We start from the raw sequence: 19,998 nt of genomic DNA, 5'->3' as shown, positions 1-19,998 counted from the left end.
CGCCTGACGCGTCCGGACGAGTTCCAATTTTGAAAACAATATGTTCGGTTTATAACACCAGTGTTCTCCATTCGACACCAGCGTTAAAATATATAACACATTGTGTTCAGTCTTTTAAAACACATGTCCAGGAACAACAGTGTTCTGAATTTTAACACTTGAGTGTTCTAATACTGTATTGGGAAAAGAACTAGTATTTTATAGCTTAAGACTCAACCAGACGATGAATAATGATGTTTATAATCATAAATTGACGACAAATGTCTTTTTGCTGCATCCACATAAGCAAATTATAGATGAGAAAAATTAACCTCGAATCATGTCTCAGAGGCATATTTGGAAACTTGGAAATGTTCGAAATTGGATATATATCATTTTCTGAACTGCTTAAGTTCTTTGGATTTATTTTTTAACCAATGTGAATAAGTTGATACTAATGAAATCGTTGCTATGTAAAAGCGTTCTGGTCTCGAATACGACGCGTTACAACTGACGCTTTTCCTTGAACACCATGTGTTCCGAAAATGTCCGCGTAAATAATATGACGTGACGTATTACTTTACCGGAAGTTGGTTTTTGAACGCTTGTTTTGAATAGAACATGAAGAAGAAGCGTCACAACTTGAGTTCATAGGTATGTTTTGCAATATTAATAACAAATTACGAGATTAACTATTTCATGTCTAAGGATTTCAATGAAAAATGTCCTCCTCTGACAAGACACATTGAAGGAAATGGAAGTAAACAATATAGGTCGTGTGCAACGTACTGTTATGCCACAATTCATTTCAACGAAATAGCAGGTACTTTGTGAGAATACACGAAAATGATCCGATTTCTTAGTGTCTTTCACAACTGGTATATGCACGTTCACAACTGCCAGATGGGAAACATTTAAAGTTATAAAAAACCACACAAATCACATAGTGTGAATATAAATCAACAGTTTGGCGATTACACACACTTTTGAGGATGCACATTTGTATAAACGTTATTGTAGTTCAAATGATGAAATTCCTAAACATTTTCTGCAAAGAGGTCTTCATGACTTCAAGCATATATATTTAGCAAATGGTCGTTATATTCTTGAGATATCTGCAGTCAATTTAGTGTCTTTAAACTTGTCTAAAGACATAATGTTGTCTAAAACAATCATAAGTATTTGCTGTAAACTGGCTTTGTTTGAAAGCTATACATTATGGAATCGGAGAGCTTCTTACTTGAAAATAGTCCACCCTTTAACAATTAAACAGTAAAAAACAGTAAAAATGCATCTGTAACAACTTCTCAAATAATATTGCACATTTTCAAAAAATAATCTTCTCTAATAATGATGACGAATTAAATGGAATTGCCAAAAAAATTAGAATTTATAATTCTTTAGCAATATCGACATGATACAATGTATTATTTACGCATACACTGTTTATTTTACATTGCAGAACATACGGTTGATAGTAAGATCAAGTAGTAGTTATAACCCACCTCACCCTGTGATTTTCAAAATGGAAGCTCAAAAACATGTACAGTTATTGGCGACTCAAATTTTGTTCAATGCCTGGAGCAGTGTTACATCAGCACCGATTCAATAACTAGCAAACTACAGGGTATTTTTTGGTTGGATTTTGACTATCTGAAGTGATATGCAGGCAGTGGATTATGGAAAATATGAGTGATGAATGAGTCATGTACATCTGAGTCCTCCATGAAGTTTAATTTTTTTGTAAAGAAATTCAGGGCAGTGCTTGACAGAGGCAGAAAACGATTAGTTAAACTGTGTTGATAAAATTTATGCATGTATTGACAGAAGAGGATCTGCACTATGTATAAATTTGGACACATTTTGACAATTTGTTCATAATGTATTTCGAATGTTATATTTCTAACTTGTCTAACTTGTAATTTTGAAGTGTTTCTCATTGTATTGTCCTTTTTTGAATTTTGACTCTTTTAGTCTATTAAAAAAAATTTAATTATTCAATTTTATTTTATTTGACCACAAAAAATGTTTCAGAGAATGGAACATTTTTTTCTGGAACATGTAAAAATGTGTTTCAGTAGTACACACTATGCGTTCAGGATATTAACACATATTTCTAAAACACAGTCCGAGTGTTCCAGAAGTGTTACATGGCTTGGAACGCGTGATTAACGGTGTACAATTTTGCTCACAAGGACATGTTCCAGAATCAAACACTCTAGCGTTCAGGCGTATACATCAAATGTTCAAGAAGTACACACATAGTGTTCGAAAGATACACAAACGATGTTGAAAATTGGAACACTAATGTCAATATTTAGAACACTGTTACGCGTTTCAGAAGTGTTACAAAAGAGCGTTCAAGAAGTGTTCAGATTCTTAACACTTTTATTTACAGTGCAGTGGTGGTCACAGGTGCTCCTGAAAGGTTAGCAGATCCTGCTCTACATTTGACACCCGTCATGTTATTCACATTAAATACGTTGATAATTTATGTTAAGTGATTAGGCATCACTCAGTGGCGGGTTTTGAAAACATTCTTTCCATTCTCCATTTTATCTAAAATAAATAGCAAAACGTATGGGTACTGCAATGTGAAGCAAAGGTCTTTTTACTGACACATTTACTCGAGACAAGGCTTATATGGTATAGACTACAATCGTACTGCGCTAAACATGAAGGTAGCTATTTGGCAAGAATTTTTCAGGAAGTGTTGGTTTCGGCTGCTGTCGGTTACATTTAGTACTATAGATCCCATTGCTGATTGGTGTTTTTTTCCGGTAGGTATTGCAGCACAGTAGTCAGTTCTTTGTGATGGCACGAAATATTGATAAGGTAGTTTCCTGTAAATCGACTGTTCATTTATTTGTTTAAAATCTTTTGAAACACGGAGGTTTGTTTTCTCCATGAAACGCAGGTACATAAAAAGCTGGGTTTTTTTTAATTGAGAGGGGAGATTCTATAGAGAAACAATAGAGGTCCAAAAACATATATAAATTTACCAAATCTACGTATTTTGCATTAAAACGTGGACTATTTATTGCGTCATATATTTCGACTTCCAACTATATAAAAAACTGTTTCCTGGAAACACTGGCCGTCGAGTTTACACCCTGTGTACATATAAAATTCGACAATATTTCAGTTTGAACTTCAGATCATGTGGCAATCGGAATTTATCATTTTCTTTTCTGGAAATAATTATGCTACATTAGTATCCACACTGTATTGTCCTACCATAAAAGAAATAATATATGTAAAAATAAGATCAAAACTATGCAAACCGCTACTAAATGCTAACATTATCGCACTTAGTCAATAACAGCTAACACTGATATAAAGAGTCACTACAGATAACTTTCTTCGTAAAATAAATATAATTATTACGTCCCTCAACAAGAAGGCATAACAATTTATTAGAACATAATAGGTGGAATGTTCAGCAAATATTCTAGCTCTGTGTGATATAGGAAAATAAAGTTATGAAGAAAAAAACTCCTGAAATCTAACCATTTTGGAAATAGGTAAATTATTAAGTTTAATCACTGAAAGAAAAAAAACTACATTTCAAACATGAGTTGCTTATTCGGATGAGTGATGGATAAACTCTCCTAGGGAAGAGATTTATTGTATATTATGTAATACTAGATCGAAATGGGTAGAATTTCTTTATTTCTTATTCCCTTTATTTCCGTATTTGTCACCAAACTAAGATCATATTTTTAGAAAGAAATATATAGCAGATTTTTTTTATAGTAAATCCTATGTATGATCAAATGAAAGGGTTTAATCCGTTAGTTATTCTTGAGTCCTCAATAACTTCTTGAAAAACTGTTACATATTCTGAAATAAAATTGAGAATGGAAATGGGGAATATGTCAAAGAGACAACAAACCGACCATAGACCAGAAAACAGCCGAAGGCCACCAATGGGTCTTCAACACTGCGAGAAAATCTCGCACCCGGAGGCGGGCTTCAGCTGGCCCCTAAACAAAAATGTGTACTAGTTCAATGAAAATGGACGTCACACTAAACTCCATAAATATATAAATGAACTAAATTTAAAAAAAACATACAAGACTAACAAAGGCCAGAGGATCCTGACTTGGGAGAGGCGCAAAAATGCGGCCGGGTTAAACATGTTTTGTGAGATCCCTAATACATCTAGCCAATGTAGAATAACAAACACACAGCAATACGCACGGTAAGCCTCAGTTTAAAAGAAGTCCGAGTCCGATGTCAGAATAGGTAACAAAAGAAACTAAGCAAAATGACAATGATACATAAATAAACAAAGGACTACTAGCAGTTACTGACATCCCATCTCCAGACCTCAATTAAACTGGTTGAAAGATTATGTCTTCATCATATGAAAATCAAGCACAATCCCTCCCGTTATTGGTTTAGTATCATACCATCATAAAATATATGAGAAGAAAATAGTATCATGCCAACAACTGGTTTTAGAATAAATGTGTTTATTTCCGATGCAAAGACCCTATGAGTGAATCAATATTAATACCAAAATATGTCATCTTTAATGACCTGACAACAGTATCGTAACTATATCCCTTCTGAATAAGTCTGTTTAAAGATTTGGTTAGCTTTTGAGGTGAATGTCGACATTTGTGTGCTTTGTATAAAATATTACCATAAAAGATTGGATGTAAAATACCTGCACGTATAAGATGTCTGAATGTTGATTTATATTTACGAATGATTTCCTTGTACCGATGATAAATTTTAGTGATTTTTTTTACTAGTTTGTGATATCGAAAACCGTAGTGTAATAATTTTTCAGTAATAAAGAGGTTTCTTTCGTTAAAATCAAATACGTTGTTACATACACGAGCGAATCGAACAAGTTGAGATATATAAACACCATAAGGTGGTGACAAGGGAACGTCACCATCTAAAAATGGATAATTAACAATAGGAAATGAAAAATCATCTCTTTTATCATAAATTTTGGTATTAAGCTTCCCGTTAAAGATATAGATATCAAGATCCAGGAACGGGCAGTGTTCATTGTTAGTATTAGCTTTATTTAAAATCAGTTTAGCAGGATAAATCTCTTTAGTGTACATAATGAAGTCGTCATTATTGAGAGCCAATGTATCATCAAAAATTTACTTGTCCCCATGCACACATTTTCCAATATACACCTGTGGTTTATAACTACTTCTTTTCAATTCTAAAAGACAATTAAAGATAAAGGTCAATTTCACTCCTACTGTTTTGCATATAAAAATATTGTGCTCATCATATTAATTACGATAATTTGCCTCATGTTACAATACCATGTAAGAGTCTCGGTTTACCCTTTAAAATTTTGTTATTTTACACAGGCATTCCCTCATAACACTGTCTTCTCTTATCTAATACTGCTCCCTCTAAGTTGGTGTCTATGACTCGTAGGAATATTTTATCTCCCCAAATTCTCCTACTTCGTAAATCACTTAATAACATTTATTGTAAGTTTTTGAAATAATGTATTCTTTGCTGACCGATTGATTGCTTTTGCTTTATGTATTTGTCTTTTATGAACCATTTCTGAATCACTTTCTTATAAACATTCAATTGTACTTTACAGTCATATCCTTCTTCTTTCTTTTTTTGGGGGGAAAGAGCATTCATTTAATATTTCTAACCATTCTTTTTTAACTCCTTTTTGTGAATCATGCAACCATTTTATAGATGTTATTGGAATATAGCGATGCAAATACATTAAAGTCAATGCTCTCATGAAATTCCTTTGTAACTTGTAGTCTCAATTTGTCATTTTAAAGTAAACAAGGATACACCATGTGCACATGTATTTAAAGATACTTATAAGATATAGTGCATTTGTTACAAACATTGTTTTGTTCTTGATGGCAAACAAACCTGTACAGGTACGTTATACTTCTTTGTGTTGAATGTTATGGTAATTTGTAAATTGGCATTTTGCTGTAGTTTACCATACATTCATTAATATGTTTAGTGTAAGTGTATTGATTATTCAATTGTGTTTATGAATATATATGATGTCCTCTTGTACACCTATGTGTCTGAGGTTTAATAATAAAGTATTGTCTATTGTAAAAAAAAAAGAAACAATATCAAAAATTAATTTGCTTATTAATAAAATTTGACCATTCATACAAACAATAAATTATCTACTGTGCACAAAGATATGTTTTATTTCGCATAATATTTATAAGAGATACTTGAGTTTTTCAAATAAAAGCTGTTACTTTTTTTCTTTTCATTTTCTAACTAATATATGATATAATATATATAATTGAAATTAATTCACTTTTTCCATCAAAAGAATTTGGGTATCGTTAATGGTTTTTTTCAGTATTGGTCAATGGGAAAGTAACCTAACAACAAAAGAAACCGAACGATAACTTTTAGCTGTATATAAATATAAGAATGTGCTAAATTTTGAATATTAAATTATTTCTAATCTTTCAATCATAACTCGAATGTTATGGGGATAAAGCACAAATGTCTAATAGAAAAAAGAAAAAATGTCCTTGACGTTAAAGCGCAAATGTCCATTAAAAAGCGCATAAATCCTATCTAAACGCGCAAACGTCACGCGCCCTAATTTGCCTACTTTGGTTGCTTCAATATGTTTTATGTTCAAATAATGTCGCCATCAACATTTTACACAATTTTCGCAAGAGAATTAAACTAATTTACATTATTTAAATAAAAAATAGGTCAACGTACTTATTTTAAAAAAAATATATATATTGGGGTAAAATTTAACAATTATGTTCATATTTTATGTATATTTTAGGGAAAATAGGCGACAAATATCAAAAGGGACATAAGAAAAACATAGATCGAATACAAACCGCCAATACCATGGCAAAAAATGAAAAAAAGAACGAAAAAGGCCATAAAAATGTTTATCCATCTTTTTAATAATAATAAAAAAAAGATCCTAACAAAAATATTTATTTAGTTGTATCCTATTCTTCTTGCAGAAAAGATGAACATCTCAATAATTTACATCGGTGTGATTTTGATCCTTATTCTTTATGAAAACTGTTCAGGGCATAGATCCTATGGATATAATTATCACAGAAGACACGGAAGACTTTCAAGACATAGACCACGATCTAGAACTTTTGGAAGAAGATTTGGAAAGAAAGCAATACAAAAAAGTCAAACGTTGAAAACTCTTAGCAATACTGAAGAAGTGAACCTTTCTAATATTGACAGAAACATCAATATGAATATTACAGGAGGCGGAGGTGGTGGAGGAGGAGGAATTGATCCAGGCGGAAATGGTGGTAATCTTACTACTAATTTGTTTATCAAGAAAATCAAGACAATTCATACTAGTGAAGGAACAAAAATAAAAATTAAGTCTGGTAATGGACGAACATTAGAAGCACTTAAATTAATTATTGACGGAGGAGGTGGCGGGGGTGGAGGTGGGGTAGGAAAAGGTGGAGATGGAGGAAGTATATTTACAAACTTGACCATCAACAAATTAAAGACTGTTTTTAGAAATGGAGCAAATAAAACTACTGTTGAAGTTCAAAACCCTCTAAGTGGACTCAGTCTGAACATTAATGGCGGTGGCGGTGGTGGAGGCGGCGGACCAGGTCAAGGTGGCGATGGTGGTGATTTGGTTACAAATATTGTCATAGGAAAAGCTAAAACAGTAACGAAAAATGGTACTAGGAAAAGAAAAAATAAGAAGGAACGGAAATTGAGAAAGATGTTAAGGAGACAAAGGAATAACAGAAAAAAAGATGGGATTTAGACATTATCTAGATAGTATTGTGAAGCAAAAATGTCAAAAATAATTTTTTCTCGTGAACACTATGAAAAAGGGCTTTATCCTTTCATGGGAAAAATCCATATGACTTCAAAAAAGGCTTAAAAGGAACATTTTATGCCGAAAATAAAGACTGAATAAAAATATGCAAATTAAAAGATCAATCCAAAAATGAGGACAAAACTGCTTTACCTCTACTAAATTTAAAAACTATTTTGATACGAATTGTTCGTATTTTGTTCTTATAGCAGCTGCAATGTCAGCGGCTTCATAATAAAAATCAATTTGTCTAAATATGAAATCACAACTGTACATAAATTTATTTGTAACTTAACTATTGGAGCAAAATGATTCTTTATAAGAACATATTTCCAGTTGATGATCATATTTGCTATTGTTCATAAGTGTAAAGCCTTAGGTTTAATTTTTATGATAAGTCGACTGTAACCTAGATTCTATTGGGAAAAGTTGAAACTCTATTTTTCTGTGTCATGTTTTGTGTTATTGTTTGTAATTTGGCTCTGTGCTGTCACATTGGCTGTTATTCTTTGACATTTGGCATATGCTTATTTTTATTGCTTTTTATGTAGTTATATTTGATCGCCTTCATATGCTTGTACATATGTACATGGATGAAACAGTTTAGTTATATTTCATTTATTTATTTATATATTTGTTTCATAATGGAACGCCTTACTAGACACGACTTTGGAATGATTAAACATTTGTTAAATCTTAAAAAATATTTTGTTTAATCTGAAACAAACCGTCAACATTATTTGACGAATTTTTAAATGGGTAACAGATTTTCTGACAAATTTGCTACAAAGGAAAATTTATAAGCAGGTATTGTATCTCTATATACACGTAGGAGTACTAAGGTTAATATTACCGTGGTTTTTTTTCAGCATGAAAGACAGGCATGAAGACGTTTATATTTTTTTATTTGAAAGACTCTTTTCTTTTTGAAAGTTATACATTGTGTGTTAAATTTTCTTGATGTTAGCAGTAGTTTAAAGTTTTTTGGTTGACCGTTATGGAATAACCGTTTCACAGATGATATCGGATATGTTCCTTATGTCGTAACTACAATACCCTTCCCTTTTCACGAATGTGACTTACCGAATTAGACTATTTACCGGATTTGTAATAACATAAGCAACTCGACGGGTGCCACATGTGGAGCAGGATCTGCTTACCCTTCCAGAGCACCTGAGATCACCCCCAGTTTTTGGTGGGGTTCGTGTTGCTTAGTCTTTAGTTTTCTATGTTGTGTCATCTGTACTATTATTTGTTTGTTTGTCTTTTTATTTTTGGCCATGACGTTGTCAGTTTGTTTTCGATCTATGAGTTTGACTGTCCCTCTGGTATCTTTCGTCCCTCTTTTATCGTTATAAGGAGTGTCATTGTGATCTTTGCAGCTTGTCATAATTACCTGTATTCAGACTTTCAATAAAACAATAACTGTAATAATAATTAATTGTCAAGACGTTAATTGTTAAGATAAAACTACATTTAATTTTAAAGCAAGCACATTTTTGCTGCCATAATGTCATTCCCGAAACATAAACGTAGAACAAAAATCATTAGTATTTCAACTATAATTCTAAAAACTCATGTCAGTGAGTTTCAAATCAGCCGAGGTTTACTTTTGGAACGAAAAGAACTTTTACTACCATTTCTCAAGACTAAAAATTTAAAACACTGTTTCCTTTACATATTGATCATCTAGTTTACAACCCGTGTGTAATATTCGACAATGATTCCTGTAAATACATTTTGTCCACGTCCTTTGATAAAGCGAATTTCAGGAAATGACCGTATTAATGATATGATTCATAGGTATCCACACTTTATTGTTCTGCTTTGCAATTTTGTTACTGTCTGTAAAAATAAGAAGGTGTGATATGATTACCAGTGAGACAAAGGTGTGATATGATTACCAATGAGACAATGTCCATTAATGATAAAATTATTTCTGTTAAACAATAAACGAAATCTTATGGGACTGATAGCAAACCAACGACTTCTACTGTATTACAAACTCCTCACATTGGACCGGCACATAAGCATATATAATCATATTTGTTAATTCTTAGTCCTCCCTGAATCTGGCACTTTGCTCTGCATGTGGCAAACGGCAAGTTGATCATTGCAAGTTCAAATTCAGTGAGTATTCGCAGTTACTGAAATCTAGTTCAAAAGTCCATTTTCATATTATAATTAAATCATTTTTCTTATATGAAAAGTCTGTATGTACTGTTGGCTGGCCATTTTTCGTCTCTCTTTTTATTTGTCCATTTCATTTGTGATTTATGATTGACCCTTTGACATTTTCTCTTCTTTAAAACAGGAATCCCCTTATTACACTGTAACTTCCATTGATAATTTCAGATTGCATCATGTACCACTTGTTCTCCTTAATTATTCACTTGTTTTACTCCTTTGTTAGGGAAATGTTTTACAACTTACAGATTGGTGTGGTCTTAACCTGTACATCAAGTTAATTTGATGACCAGACTTTTTGGCTGATAACAATTACCTACTGAAAGATTTGTTTACTGTTCCGACCGGTCCTAAGACCAAAGTTAGGTTAACATGAAAAGCAGTTCTCTTGTTGTGTAAAGTCATAATTTATAATTTTATAATAAACAAGGATATACCACGTGTATCTAAAATTTAGTATATAAGGAATATTCAATTGTTTTTTGCTGGAATAAAATTTATAAAGGTAAGTAATTACACTAATTTGGAATCAGTTTCGAAGCTTATTTGTTTGATTAGATGAATTCGAAAATACATACAAACATTACTGCTTTATTGAAGGAATTTGAATACTCATACACACACTATTGTTTTATTGAAGGAATTTGAATACTCATACACACACTATTGTTTTATTGAAGGAATTTGAATACTCATACACACACTATTGTTTTACTGAATGAATTCAGCCATTCATTTACCATTTCATTAAATGCGCAACTTGATGATATTCCTGCTCTTTTTCTTTTTGTGTGAATTGGATTTAAACGAGAAATGTTAAGAGACTATACTATAATTTTTTTTTTTTTCGAAATATATATTATGATAACTTCATCGAAAGAAAATTTTGCTTTAGATTTTTTGAGAAATTATTATATATGGACAGTGACATTTACAGAGATAGATTGTTCTTGAAATTGGAAAATACATCTACATTCAAAATACAGTTTTCAAAAAATGATTTTCGCAATTCTGCTAATGATGAGCATCCGAAATTCATTGAAAATCGATTCGGTTACGTGGATTTGAATTTACAAAGGAAAACAAAGATAAGATATAGTTAAGCACTCGAAATCTACTGCAAGGGCATTAAATTCGAGGCGAAGACTGTTTACTTTTCTATTATCAACAAATTCGAGGCGAAGACTGTTTACTTTTCTATTACCAACAAATTCGAGGCGAAGACTGTTTACTTTTCTATTATTAACAAATTCGAGGTGAAGACTGTTTACTTTTCTATTACCAACAAATTCGAGGCGAAGACTGTTTACTTTTCTATTATCAACTAATTCGAGGCGAAGACTGTTTACTTTTCTATCATCAACAAATTCGAGGCGAAGATTGTTTACTTTTCTATTATCAACAAATTCGAGGCGAAGATTGTTTACTTTTCTATTATCAACAAATTCGAGGCGAAGATTGTTTACTTTTCTATCATCAACAAATTCGAGGCGAAGACTGTTTAGTTTTCTATCATCAACAAATTCGAGTATGACAGTAATTGGTAAAGCGTTTTGATGTACGGTGGGATTTACCGCACGACGATGTTGCATGAAGAATGCACTGCGACGTTATTTAGCTCCAAAAAGGAAAACGGGTTTGCCATCATTTCTAGCTAAACAAATATTGCATATGGACCCCCATTTTCTTCTGCTTCAAGATTGCCATATCGTAATTGCGAGAAAAAAAATCAATGGTTGATTTTTTTTTTGTATGCATTTGTATTGGCAAGAAAATTTCTACGGTTTTTATTACCAATAATTGCATGATTTCACAAAAAATGTGTATCTGCATTCAGCCTTCATTTGAGGGACTTACTTAAATTCCTATGAACAAGAAACACTTTGCAAAAGCAAACGGGTGAAAATATCTCTTTGTGTTTAAAAGTTGTGTTATTTATCGAAAAGTATTGAACATTTTGAGTTTTACATAAAGCATTCATATTACAAGTTCAAACCTGAAAAGTAAGCCACGGAAGTATAATTCCTCTGCATCTTTCGTTAGTGCATATCAAAATTGACTTTATGTCAAAATCTGAAGGAAAAATCAACGAGCTTTCTTTTTCTGTATCGTATAACTTTAAGCATAAAAAAAATAGTGGTTCTCATTATGGTTTTCTTGCTTTTTCATAAAATATTGTAAATATACTCATCGTAGATACCAGGCTTTAAAAAAACTATAAGAGGGGCTTACTTTTACGTAAATCCAAAACTATTATAAATCTATCACGTTATATTTTGTAGGTGTTCAAAAGACCTAATCTGTCCGAGTGTTGAATGTTGGTTTTTTTACTTGTGTATTGCACTTTTAATGTAAACCTTCAGTTTGTTTTCGATCTATTAGTTTGACTGTCCCTCTGGTATCTTTCGTCCCTCTTCAAACGTAAGGAAAAACTGAATAACCTGCTGCCAACAACGACTCAATTGAAATGTCGTCATTAAAATATTTAAGAAACGAGCAACAGTCTTACAACCCCTCCATCCCCCCCCCCCCCCCCCCCCCCTCAAACCCCCCATAACGATGCTAAAAGATGTAGTCTTTAGTGAAGTATATTTTGTGGGTTAATATCTAGTTCATATTCAGTTGTATTAAAACTGCATTAAATTGTCTTTTTAAGTCAGATTTGTCAACCTCTACTGTTTATAACATCACAGTAATATCACATGTCTGTAGTAGAGTGGTTACATTTAATCATGTTATTAATTTATCAATCATGTTTTTTTGAAATTACAAGGCCAAAAAGCAACAACAATTGTAGGATGACAGCCCACAGATGTTTAAATTAAAACATATAACCGCCTATCATGTACAAAAGGGCTGAAATTATACAAAAAGGTGTCTGCAAGTGCATTTCATGTGTTTTCGCGGTCTGAGATCTTTAGATACAAGAAAAGTGTGCGATCTGTAATTTTATCTATTGTGTCCTTATCCCGATGGTGGCATTTAACAGGAGACGCTTTCCTTGTCGACTCATTTGGTTATCATTATTACTTTTTTTTCTTCTTCCGCCAAATTTGTTTCTTGCGTGTAATTTTTGTAAGAGTTATCTCCCCAAACACCGTTTTTCTTATTTGTGTATCTCCTCAGTAGCCTAAAAAGATAAAGACAATTTTTTTTCTGAATTATTCGTTACATCCTCAGAAATTTTTTTTTAGGAATCCCATTTCTATGAATTGAAAATCGCCCGTAAATTTTACTGTAAAAATGCCATCCTTCTTGTGTACAAACTTTCGAAATAGAAATCCATCCCTGCAAAAATCTGCTCCAATTCATGTATTTTCTGAAATTAATCGATACACGTTTTGTTAAAGTACTATAACAATAGCATTACACCCCAGTTCTATTGTTATACTTCATTGTTTCTATTTCTGAAACAAGTGTATATTGAATAGATCTATTGTAACGAATAACAATGGATTTTGACCACAGGGTGTGACGAGCGGGGTTTCTGGAAACAGTCCATTGTTATTCATAACAACAGAAATTGGGTTTTTTATTAGCATGAACATAAGAGATTACTAATAGTGTTCACTACAAGTTGTTTCAAGACATATTAAATAAACACATTACAGGAAATTCCCGTAACGAAAAAAATATTATTTTGAATAAAAAAAAATCATTTAAATACTCCTTTGCTTGAAATTAAAATTTTTGATCCCATATGGCAATGTCGTAAAGAACATACATGTAAAGAACTTTTATTTGAATTATACATTAAAAACATATAGTTTTCGTTTTGACTAAGTCTTAATCATAAAATAAATATTAATGTTTGGATTGTTGAAAACTAATTAATGATAGCACCCAGGGGCGGATCCAGCCATTTTTAAAAGGGGGTGCCAACCCAGGATAAAAGGGGGAGGGGGGTCCAGTCATATGTCTTTATTATAAAGCATTGATCGTAAAAAAGGGGGTTCGAACCCCCTGAACCCCCCTCCCCCTGGATGGCCCCCCAAAAAGGGGGTTCCTAAATATGCAATCTGTATTTTTGTATGTTAAGCGTGTCCGGTCGTCGGGTTTCTAATTCAGACACACCTATCCCTCAGTATGTTCGAATATGAATGTTTGTTTAATGTTGAGAAGGGGGGGGGCTTTTTTCAATAAATCCATCCGTGACATATAAAATACATTTATGATTACCTTAATTAAACTGATACCTGTAAGTACTTTAGGTCATAAATATTGCCTCATCTTTAGTCTCTTCTACCAATTCAAACGCCTGACTCAAAATGTCGTCCGCCTTATACCCGTCCATATTGGCAACTGCATACAAGGATCATGATGTATATTTTTTTGTAATAAGAATGCACGATAAGATCAACCTTGACCTGCTGATCCATATAAGCACATGGATTTAACGGGAATATGCCAAACGGCAACTTTGACATATTCCCAGAGGCTCGGTTCAATGTGTTTATTCGGTCAACCAATCAAACAAACAAACTAATCAACCAATCAACCAATCAATCAATCAATCATGTTTTGGAGGGGAAAGACCGTTTTAAAATGTTTTTAAAACAATTGATTTATATTTGTTTTTATTATTCTTTTAGAAAAGATGAACATCTCAATTATTTATGTCGTCCTGCTTTTGTTACTTGTCTTTGATGACAATTGTTCAGCAGGAAAAGTAGAAGACAATCAAACCGTAGAAACTCGGGAAAAAGACACGGAAAAGAAAGTTAAAGGAAAGGTTCAACCATTGGAAAGAGATTTTGAAAAAGCTATCAGTAATGCTAAAGAAGTAAACCTTGCTGATATTAATGGAAACTACAGTTTGAATATTACAGGAGGCGGGAATGGTGGGAGCGGGAGAATCACTCCAAGTGGAGATGGTGGAAATATTACGACTAATTTCGTTATCAAGAAAATAAGGACGATTCATACAAGTGAGGGATCAAAAACACTAATAAAAACAGGCGATGGCCGTAAACTAACATTACTTAATTTAATTATTGACGGAGGAGGTGGCGGTGGTGGAGGTGGGATTGGAAAAGGTGGTGATGGAGGTGGTATAATTACAAACTTGTTAATCAAGAAAATTCAGACTGAGCATAGAAAAGGGTCCAAGGCCATTACTTCAGGATCTGAAGGCCCTCTACATGGAGTTAGTCTTAACATTAAGGGTGGTGGTGGAGGTGGCGGTGGTGGACCAGGTCCAGGTGGCAAAGGTGGCAGCCTTGTTACAAATGTTGTTATAGGGAAACTACAGCAGAAAGATTCGAGAAATGGTTCTGCGAAAGGAGCAAATCAGAAGGAAAAGAAAATTGCAAAAGACGTGAAAAACAAACTAAAGAAAGCAGCGAAAAATAAAAAGAAGGAAAAGAAATTGATCGAAAAAGAGGGTAAAGAGACTAAAGAATAAACAAGACAAAAAATAGGTGGTATGAGTCTAAAAAGTATTGTGTAGCAAATATGACAAAAAAGGATAATTCTTCGTAAACACCATGTCAAAAGAACGTCATTCTACAGCAAATAATTCCAAAAGACTTCAACAAAGGCTAAATAATTTTTACTTAAAATACATACTTAAAAAGATTAAAAGTTGTTTGTCTCTTCGTCTTTTTTGTGCTCTGGTCTGCCCTTTCATGACATGCGGCATGCATGCATCTTTATTGTGTGTTTTAATACATATTTATTGTTATATTTATTTATCTTTCTCTTTATTTATTTATATCAAACAAATTTTGAATTATTTATCAGATTGTTTTTTATGAATGTTAATTGTTTTTGTACGCCTTCGTCGTGTTAGTTATTTGAAACTCTCACAAACTTTTAACAACATTACCTGAAAATATTTTCCACGGGCGACACTTGTGCTTATTCAATAAATTCATTGCAGAAAATGTACAACTATTTATATGGAGAGTTTCTTATCGTCGAGTTGCAAGTTGCGAGTTGAAAAGGCCGAGTTGCGAGTTACAAAAGTCGAGTTGCGAGGTACGAAAGTCGAGTTGCGAGTTGCGAAGGTCGAGATGCGAGTTACGAAGGTCTAGTTGCAAGTTACAAAAATATTATGTTTCTCTAATTCCTTTAGAATTATATAGATATATAAACGGTCGTATATATAAACGGTCGTGTCGTCTGATTTTTTAAACAGAATTTACAGGTTTACTTCGCATTTCATAAACAAAGCATACATGTACCCGACATTAGTTATACACTGCATGAGGAAGGGTCCCGGTATTTTGATTGCAGGAATTGAAAGAGTTATGTGATACTTATTTATAAGAGTCTATATGTTGCAAAGTCACGCACGCTTAAATTTCTTTCATGAGAGCGACATTGTTCTAAAATAAAACAGGATATACTGTAGATATAAGACAAAATGTATACCGTACTGAACAAATCAAGCATAAGAAAATAAATCATGTAGACAAATGAAATATACTTGCAAATTATCGACATCTCACAGAATATGGCACTGTGTCAGGCCTAAAATAAATACTTATCAATCATACAAGGCTTATATTATTTTCTACGTCAGACGCGCGTTTCGTCTATACAAGACTCATCAGTGACGCTCAAACAAAGAATATTGATTAACATACCAAGTGCTAACTCTCCGTCTTTCGCAAAGGTTTAGGGTGATATAGGCACACTTTTACATTTAACTTAGGAAAATATCTCATGAATTAGTCAGAAATGTGATATGCTATGTGCTTTATGTGATAAATCAAATAATTTTGAACTTTGTTAACTTTTGTGATTCAATCCCAAGCGGAGAGTGCATATATATACCAAATAGTTAATAATCGAATTGTTCAGTGTATGTATATCTGAATACTACAACGCAAAAATAAGCATGCTATAGATGTTTTTCTATGGCATTATGGTAACTTCCTGACATAGATCATAATATGGATTTTTTTTTTGAAAGACGTTATTCTACAATAAGCTATACCGCTGTTACAAAAAATAAAGGAACAGTTTTAAGGAATGTTATGGCGTGTATTTTTACGATATGAGCAAGAAGATCTGTCTGTCACAAGTTTACTTGTTTACCTGCATGCAGCCTTGATACAAATGTTGAAGTTTCAGATATCAGCTGGGTATTGTTCATTTTTCTAAAAAAAAACTGTGCTTCCTTTTCATTTTAATATCATGCATAGCCTGTCACGAGAGCACCTGAAAAAAGTTTTACCCGGGTAAAGTATGGCATTAGTTGTACTTTTCAAATAACTAACAACTCTCTAAAACTGCACTTTTTTCATATTGATGTAAAAATGTTTTGACGTTTTATACAGACAATTCAAACGTTATTTAATCAATTTCCCACCTACTGCACAATGAGTTTCGTGTCAAAAAAAAAGGTAAAAGAGTTAGCATTGATTTAGGTATGATTAACCCGTTTTTTAGAAAGAAGTTACATATTCCAAAACTGCGTCTTTTTTGTCTTCTACAAAAGTTTCTTTGACAGCTACATGTATAGAATAAAGAATGGAAACAGGGAATGTGTCAAAGAGACAAAACCCCAACCAAAATATACAAGTCAACCCAAGGCCACAATGGGTCTTCATCACAGCGAGAAATCCCACACCCAGAGGCAGCCCCGAGCAGGCCCCGACACACAATGTACACTAGATAAAGAAAATGGACGCCATTCTATGCTCCGAAACATATAGATGAACCAAAATTAAAAAATATACAAGACCAACAAAGGCTAGAGGTTCCTCATGACTTAGGACAGACGCAAAAATGCGGCGGGGTTAAACAGGTTTTATGAGCGCTCAACCCTTCCCCTTTCACCTCTAGCCAATATAGACATATATAACTTAAACGTCCACAATATTGAGTGTCACTGCCAAAGAATAAATTTTGGGGTCCCTAACAAATATTGTCTCTGCAGCTGCCTCAAAGAGCCCACTCTTAACGAAATTTGCCGAAGGGGTCTTTTACATATATGTACTATAATCTAGTTGCTATCTCCCTTTACGTTTAATATGACGATGCTAGCTATGAGATTTAATGATAATTAAACTACAAGCCATCCGCTGTATTTTAAAAGGATATATGTTTCTTCAGAAAATAACCATACTTTGCGTAGTGATTATGTAAGCAATCCATTCATTTTTTTATACGAGACTAAGATGAAGTCCAAACAACAAAAAGAATCAACAATACTGTATACAATTCGATAAGCAATCATCATTCAAAAATGTTAAAGAGGTACACCAAAAAATAGTTTTCCTCTTTTTCACGCAAATTTAATTTTGTAACTCGCAATTCGACTTTTGTAACTCGGAACTTGACTTTCGTAACTGGCAACTCGACCTTCGTAACTTGCAACTCGACCTTCGTAACTAGCAACCCGACTTTCGTAACTCGCAACTCGATACTCGACAACAAGTGAATCTCATTTATAAGTATGCGTTTTGAGTATCAGCGCAGTGTGAGGGAACCAGGCAATCTGATAAGAATTAAATCTTCGCACTCGCTCACTTTTTTATGCCTGGACGAAGGAATCCGGGTCCGTTCGCGCCCTTTCACGTTCGCATCCTACACGTTCGCACCCTTTTTATTGATTTTGTGTTAAATAATTTTTCAATCGTATTTTGGTTAGTGTATTGCTATAAATATTTTTTTTTTCATTGTTTTAAAATTAAGTGTCTTTCTAAAAACGATTTTTGTGTTGTATAATTTTTTAATCGTATTTTGGTTATTGTATTGCTATAAATAAGTTTTTTTTTCATTGTTTCAAAACACCATATATCAACAGTAATCATCATTGTGACATAATTAACATATAATAATTAATCATCAAATCAATTTAAAACAATATTTCATTTAAAAAATTTAAAAATTGCCGAATTTTTCTTTATTTTGAGATAAACATGTAAAAAAACATCTTATAATTCATCAGGTTTTTGAATAAAAAAAAAAGGGTGCGAACGGACCCAGGGGGCGAACGTGTGGGGTGCGAACGTATAGGGTGCGAACGTGTATTGGGCGCGAACGGACCCGATACCTGGACGAAGCATGGGAGCTCACTCACAGCGACCAAGCATAAAATGTTAACGAGTGCGGAGATTTAAATTTAATGAAATTAGGGATCCAAATTTTTGAAATGTTGATCAATGTTGTCGTTTTACACGTACTATTTTTGAAAGAGAAGCATAGACGTGAATATCATGCAGAAGAAACAATCAAAGAAGTTATATGTAAATTTGTCTTGGTTTATAGGCATAATGCGTTCTCATTGGTCTTGTAGGCCAGGAAGTTGATCATAATCATCCTGTACAAATCATTTATCAACTTACTTACGAGAAAGTATGGAATCTAGAAAAACAAGCTTTGAATACAGAATTCATTTTGATTTCAAGATGTACTTTTAAACTTGAAGAATCAACATCACACCAAGACGAACAATGAACGAAAAAAAAAAAAAAAAAAAAAAAAACAACTGTCTAACACAAATTGAAAAAAACCTACCTAAGATAGAAAAAAAAAACCTTTATAAACTTTCGTACATGTTCTACTTTTTACAATGGAAAAAGGGAAAATTATATAAATAACACATAGATGAGAGGGTGATAGAGCAGATTGTTACCCCGAGAAAACATTGTCAACCGAGGCGAAGCATCACCCTCTCAGCTATGTGTTTTTTAATTTATTATACTGAATGTCCTTTCATTATTGGCATATACAGTTGAATTTTAAATTCAAAGTATTTTACTATGACGTCACGTACATAACATCGTTACGGGTATTCGAAAAATCAACTGAAGTGAAGCAAGATGTTTTATTTTTTTATTTTGAAAGTCATCGAAAAAGTTATGTGCAAAAACGTAGAACTTAAGCATTGTCTTTATTTACTTGAGGTAAATTCAATTCATTGTCATTTAGATTATCGATTTTTGATTGGTCTTCACCAGAGGGTGACATTCAAAAAAATTGTCTCCCACTCAGCCATGGGATAGAGTAAATTATTGCCTCGTATTAGCCAATCAAAATCTGGCATTTTAACGTGA

At 32.9% G+C, this 19,998-nt stretch overlaps 1 protein-coding gene across 1 annotated transcript; it reads left to right on the top strand.

Annotated features, from left to right (window-relative positions):
* Positions 1–7,207: 7,207 nt before the first annotated feature.
* LOC127701944 (RNA-binding protein cabeza-like) lies at positions 7,208–15,392 on the top strand. Its single transcript, XM_052205920.1, has 2 exons — positions 7,208–7,658; positions 14,581–15,392. The coding sequence occupies exons 1-2, from the start codon at positions 7,208–7,210 to the stop codon at positions 15,390–15,392; spliced, it is 1,263 nt and encodes a 420-aa protein (XP_052061880.1).
* The last annotated feature ends 4,606 nt before the right edge of the window (positions 15,393–19,998 follow it).

Source organism: Mytilus californianus, unplaced genomic scaffold (genome assembly GCF_021869535.1).
Source record: "Mytilus californianus isolate M0D057914Y unplaced genomic scaffold, xbMytCali1.0.p SCAF_5, whole genome shotgun sequence".
Classification (NCBI taxonomy): Eukaryota; Metazoa; Mollusca; class Bivalvia; order Mytilida; family Mytilidae; genus Mytilus; species Mytilus californianus.
The sequence above is the reverse complement of the archived record's forward strand: the minus strand, read 5'-3'. Positions and strand labels throughout refer to the sequence as shown.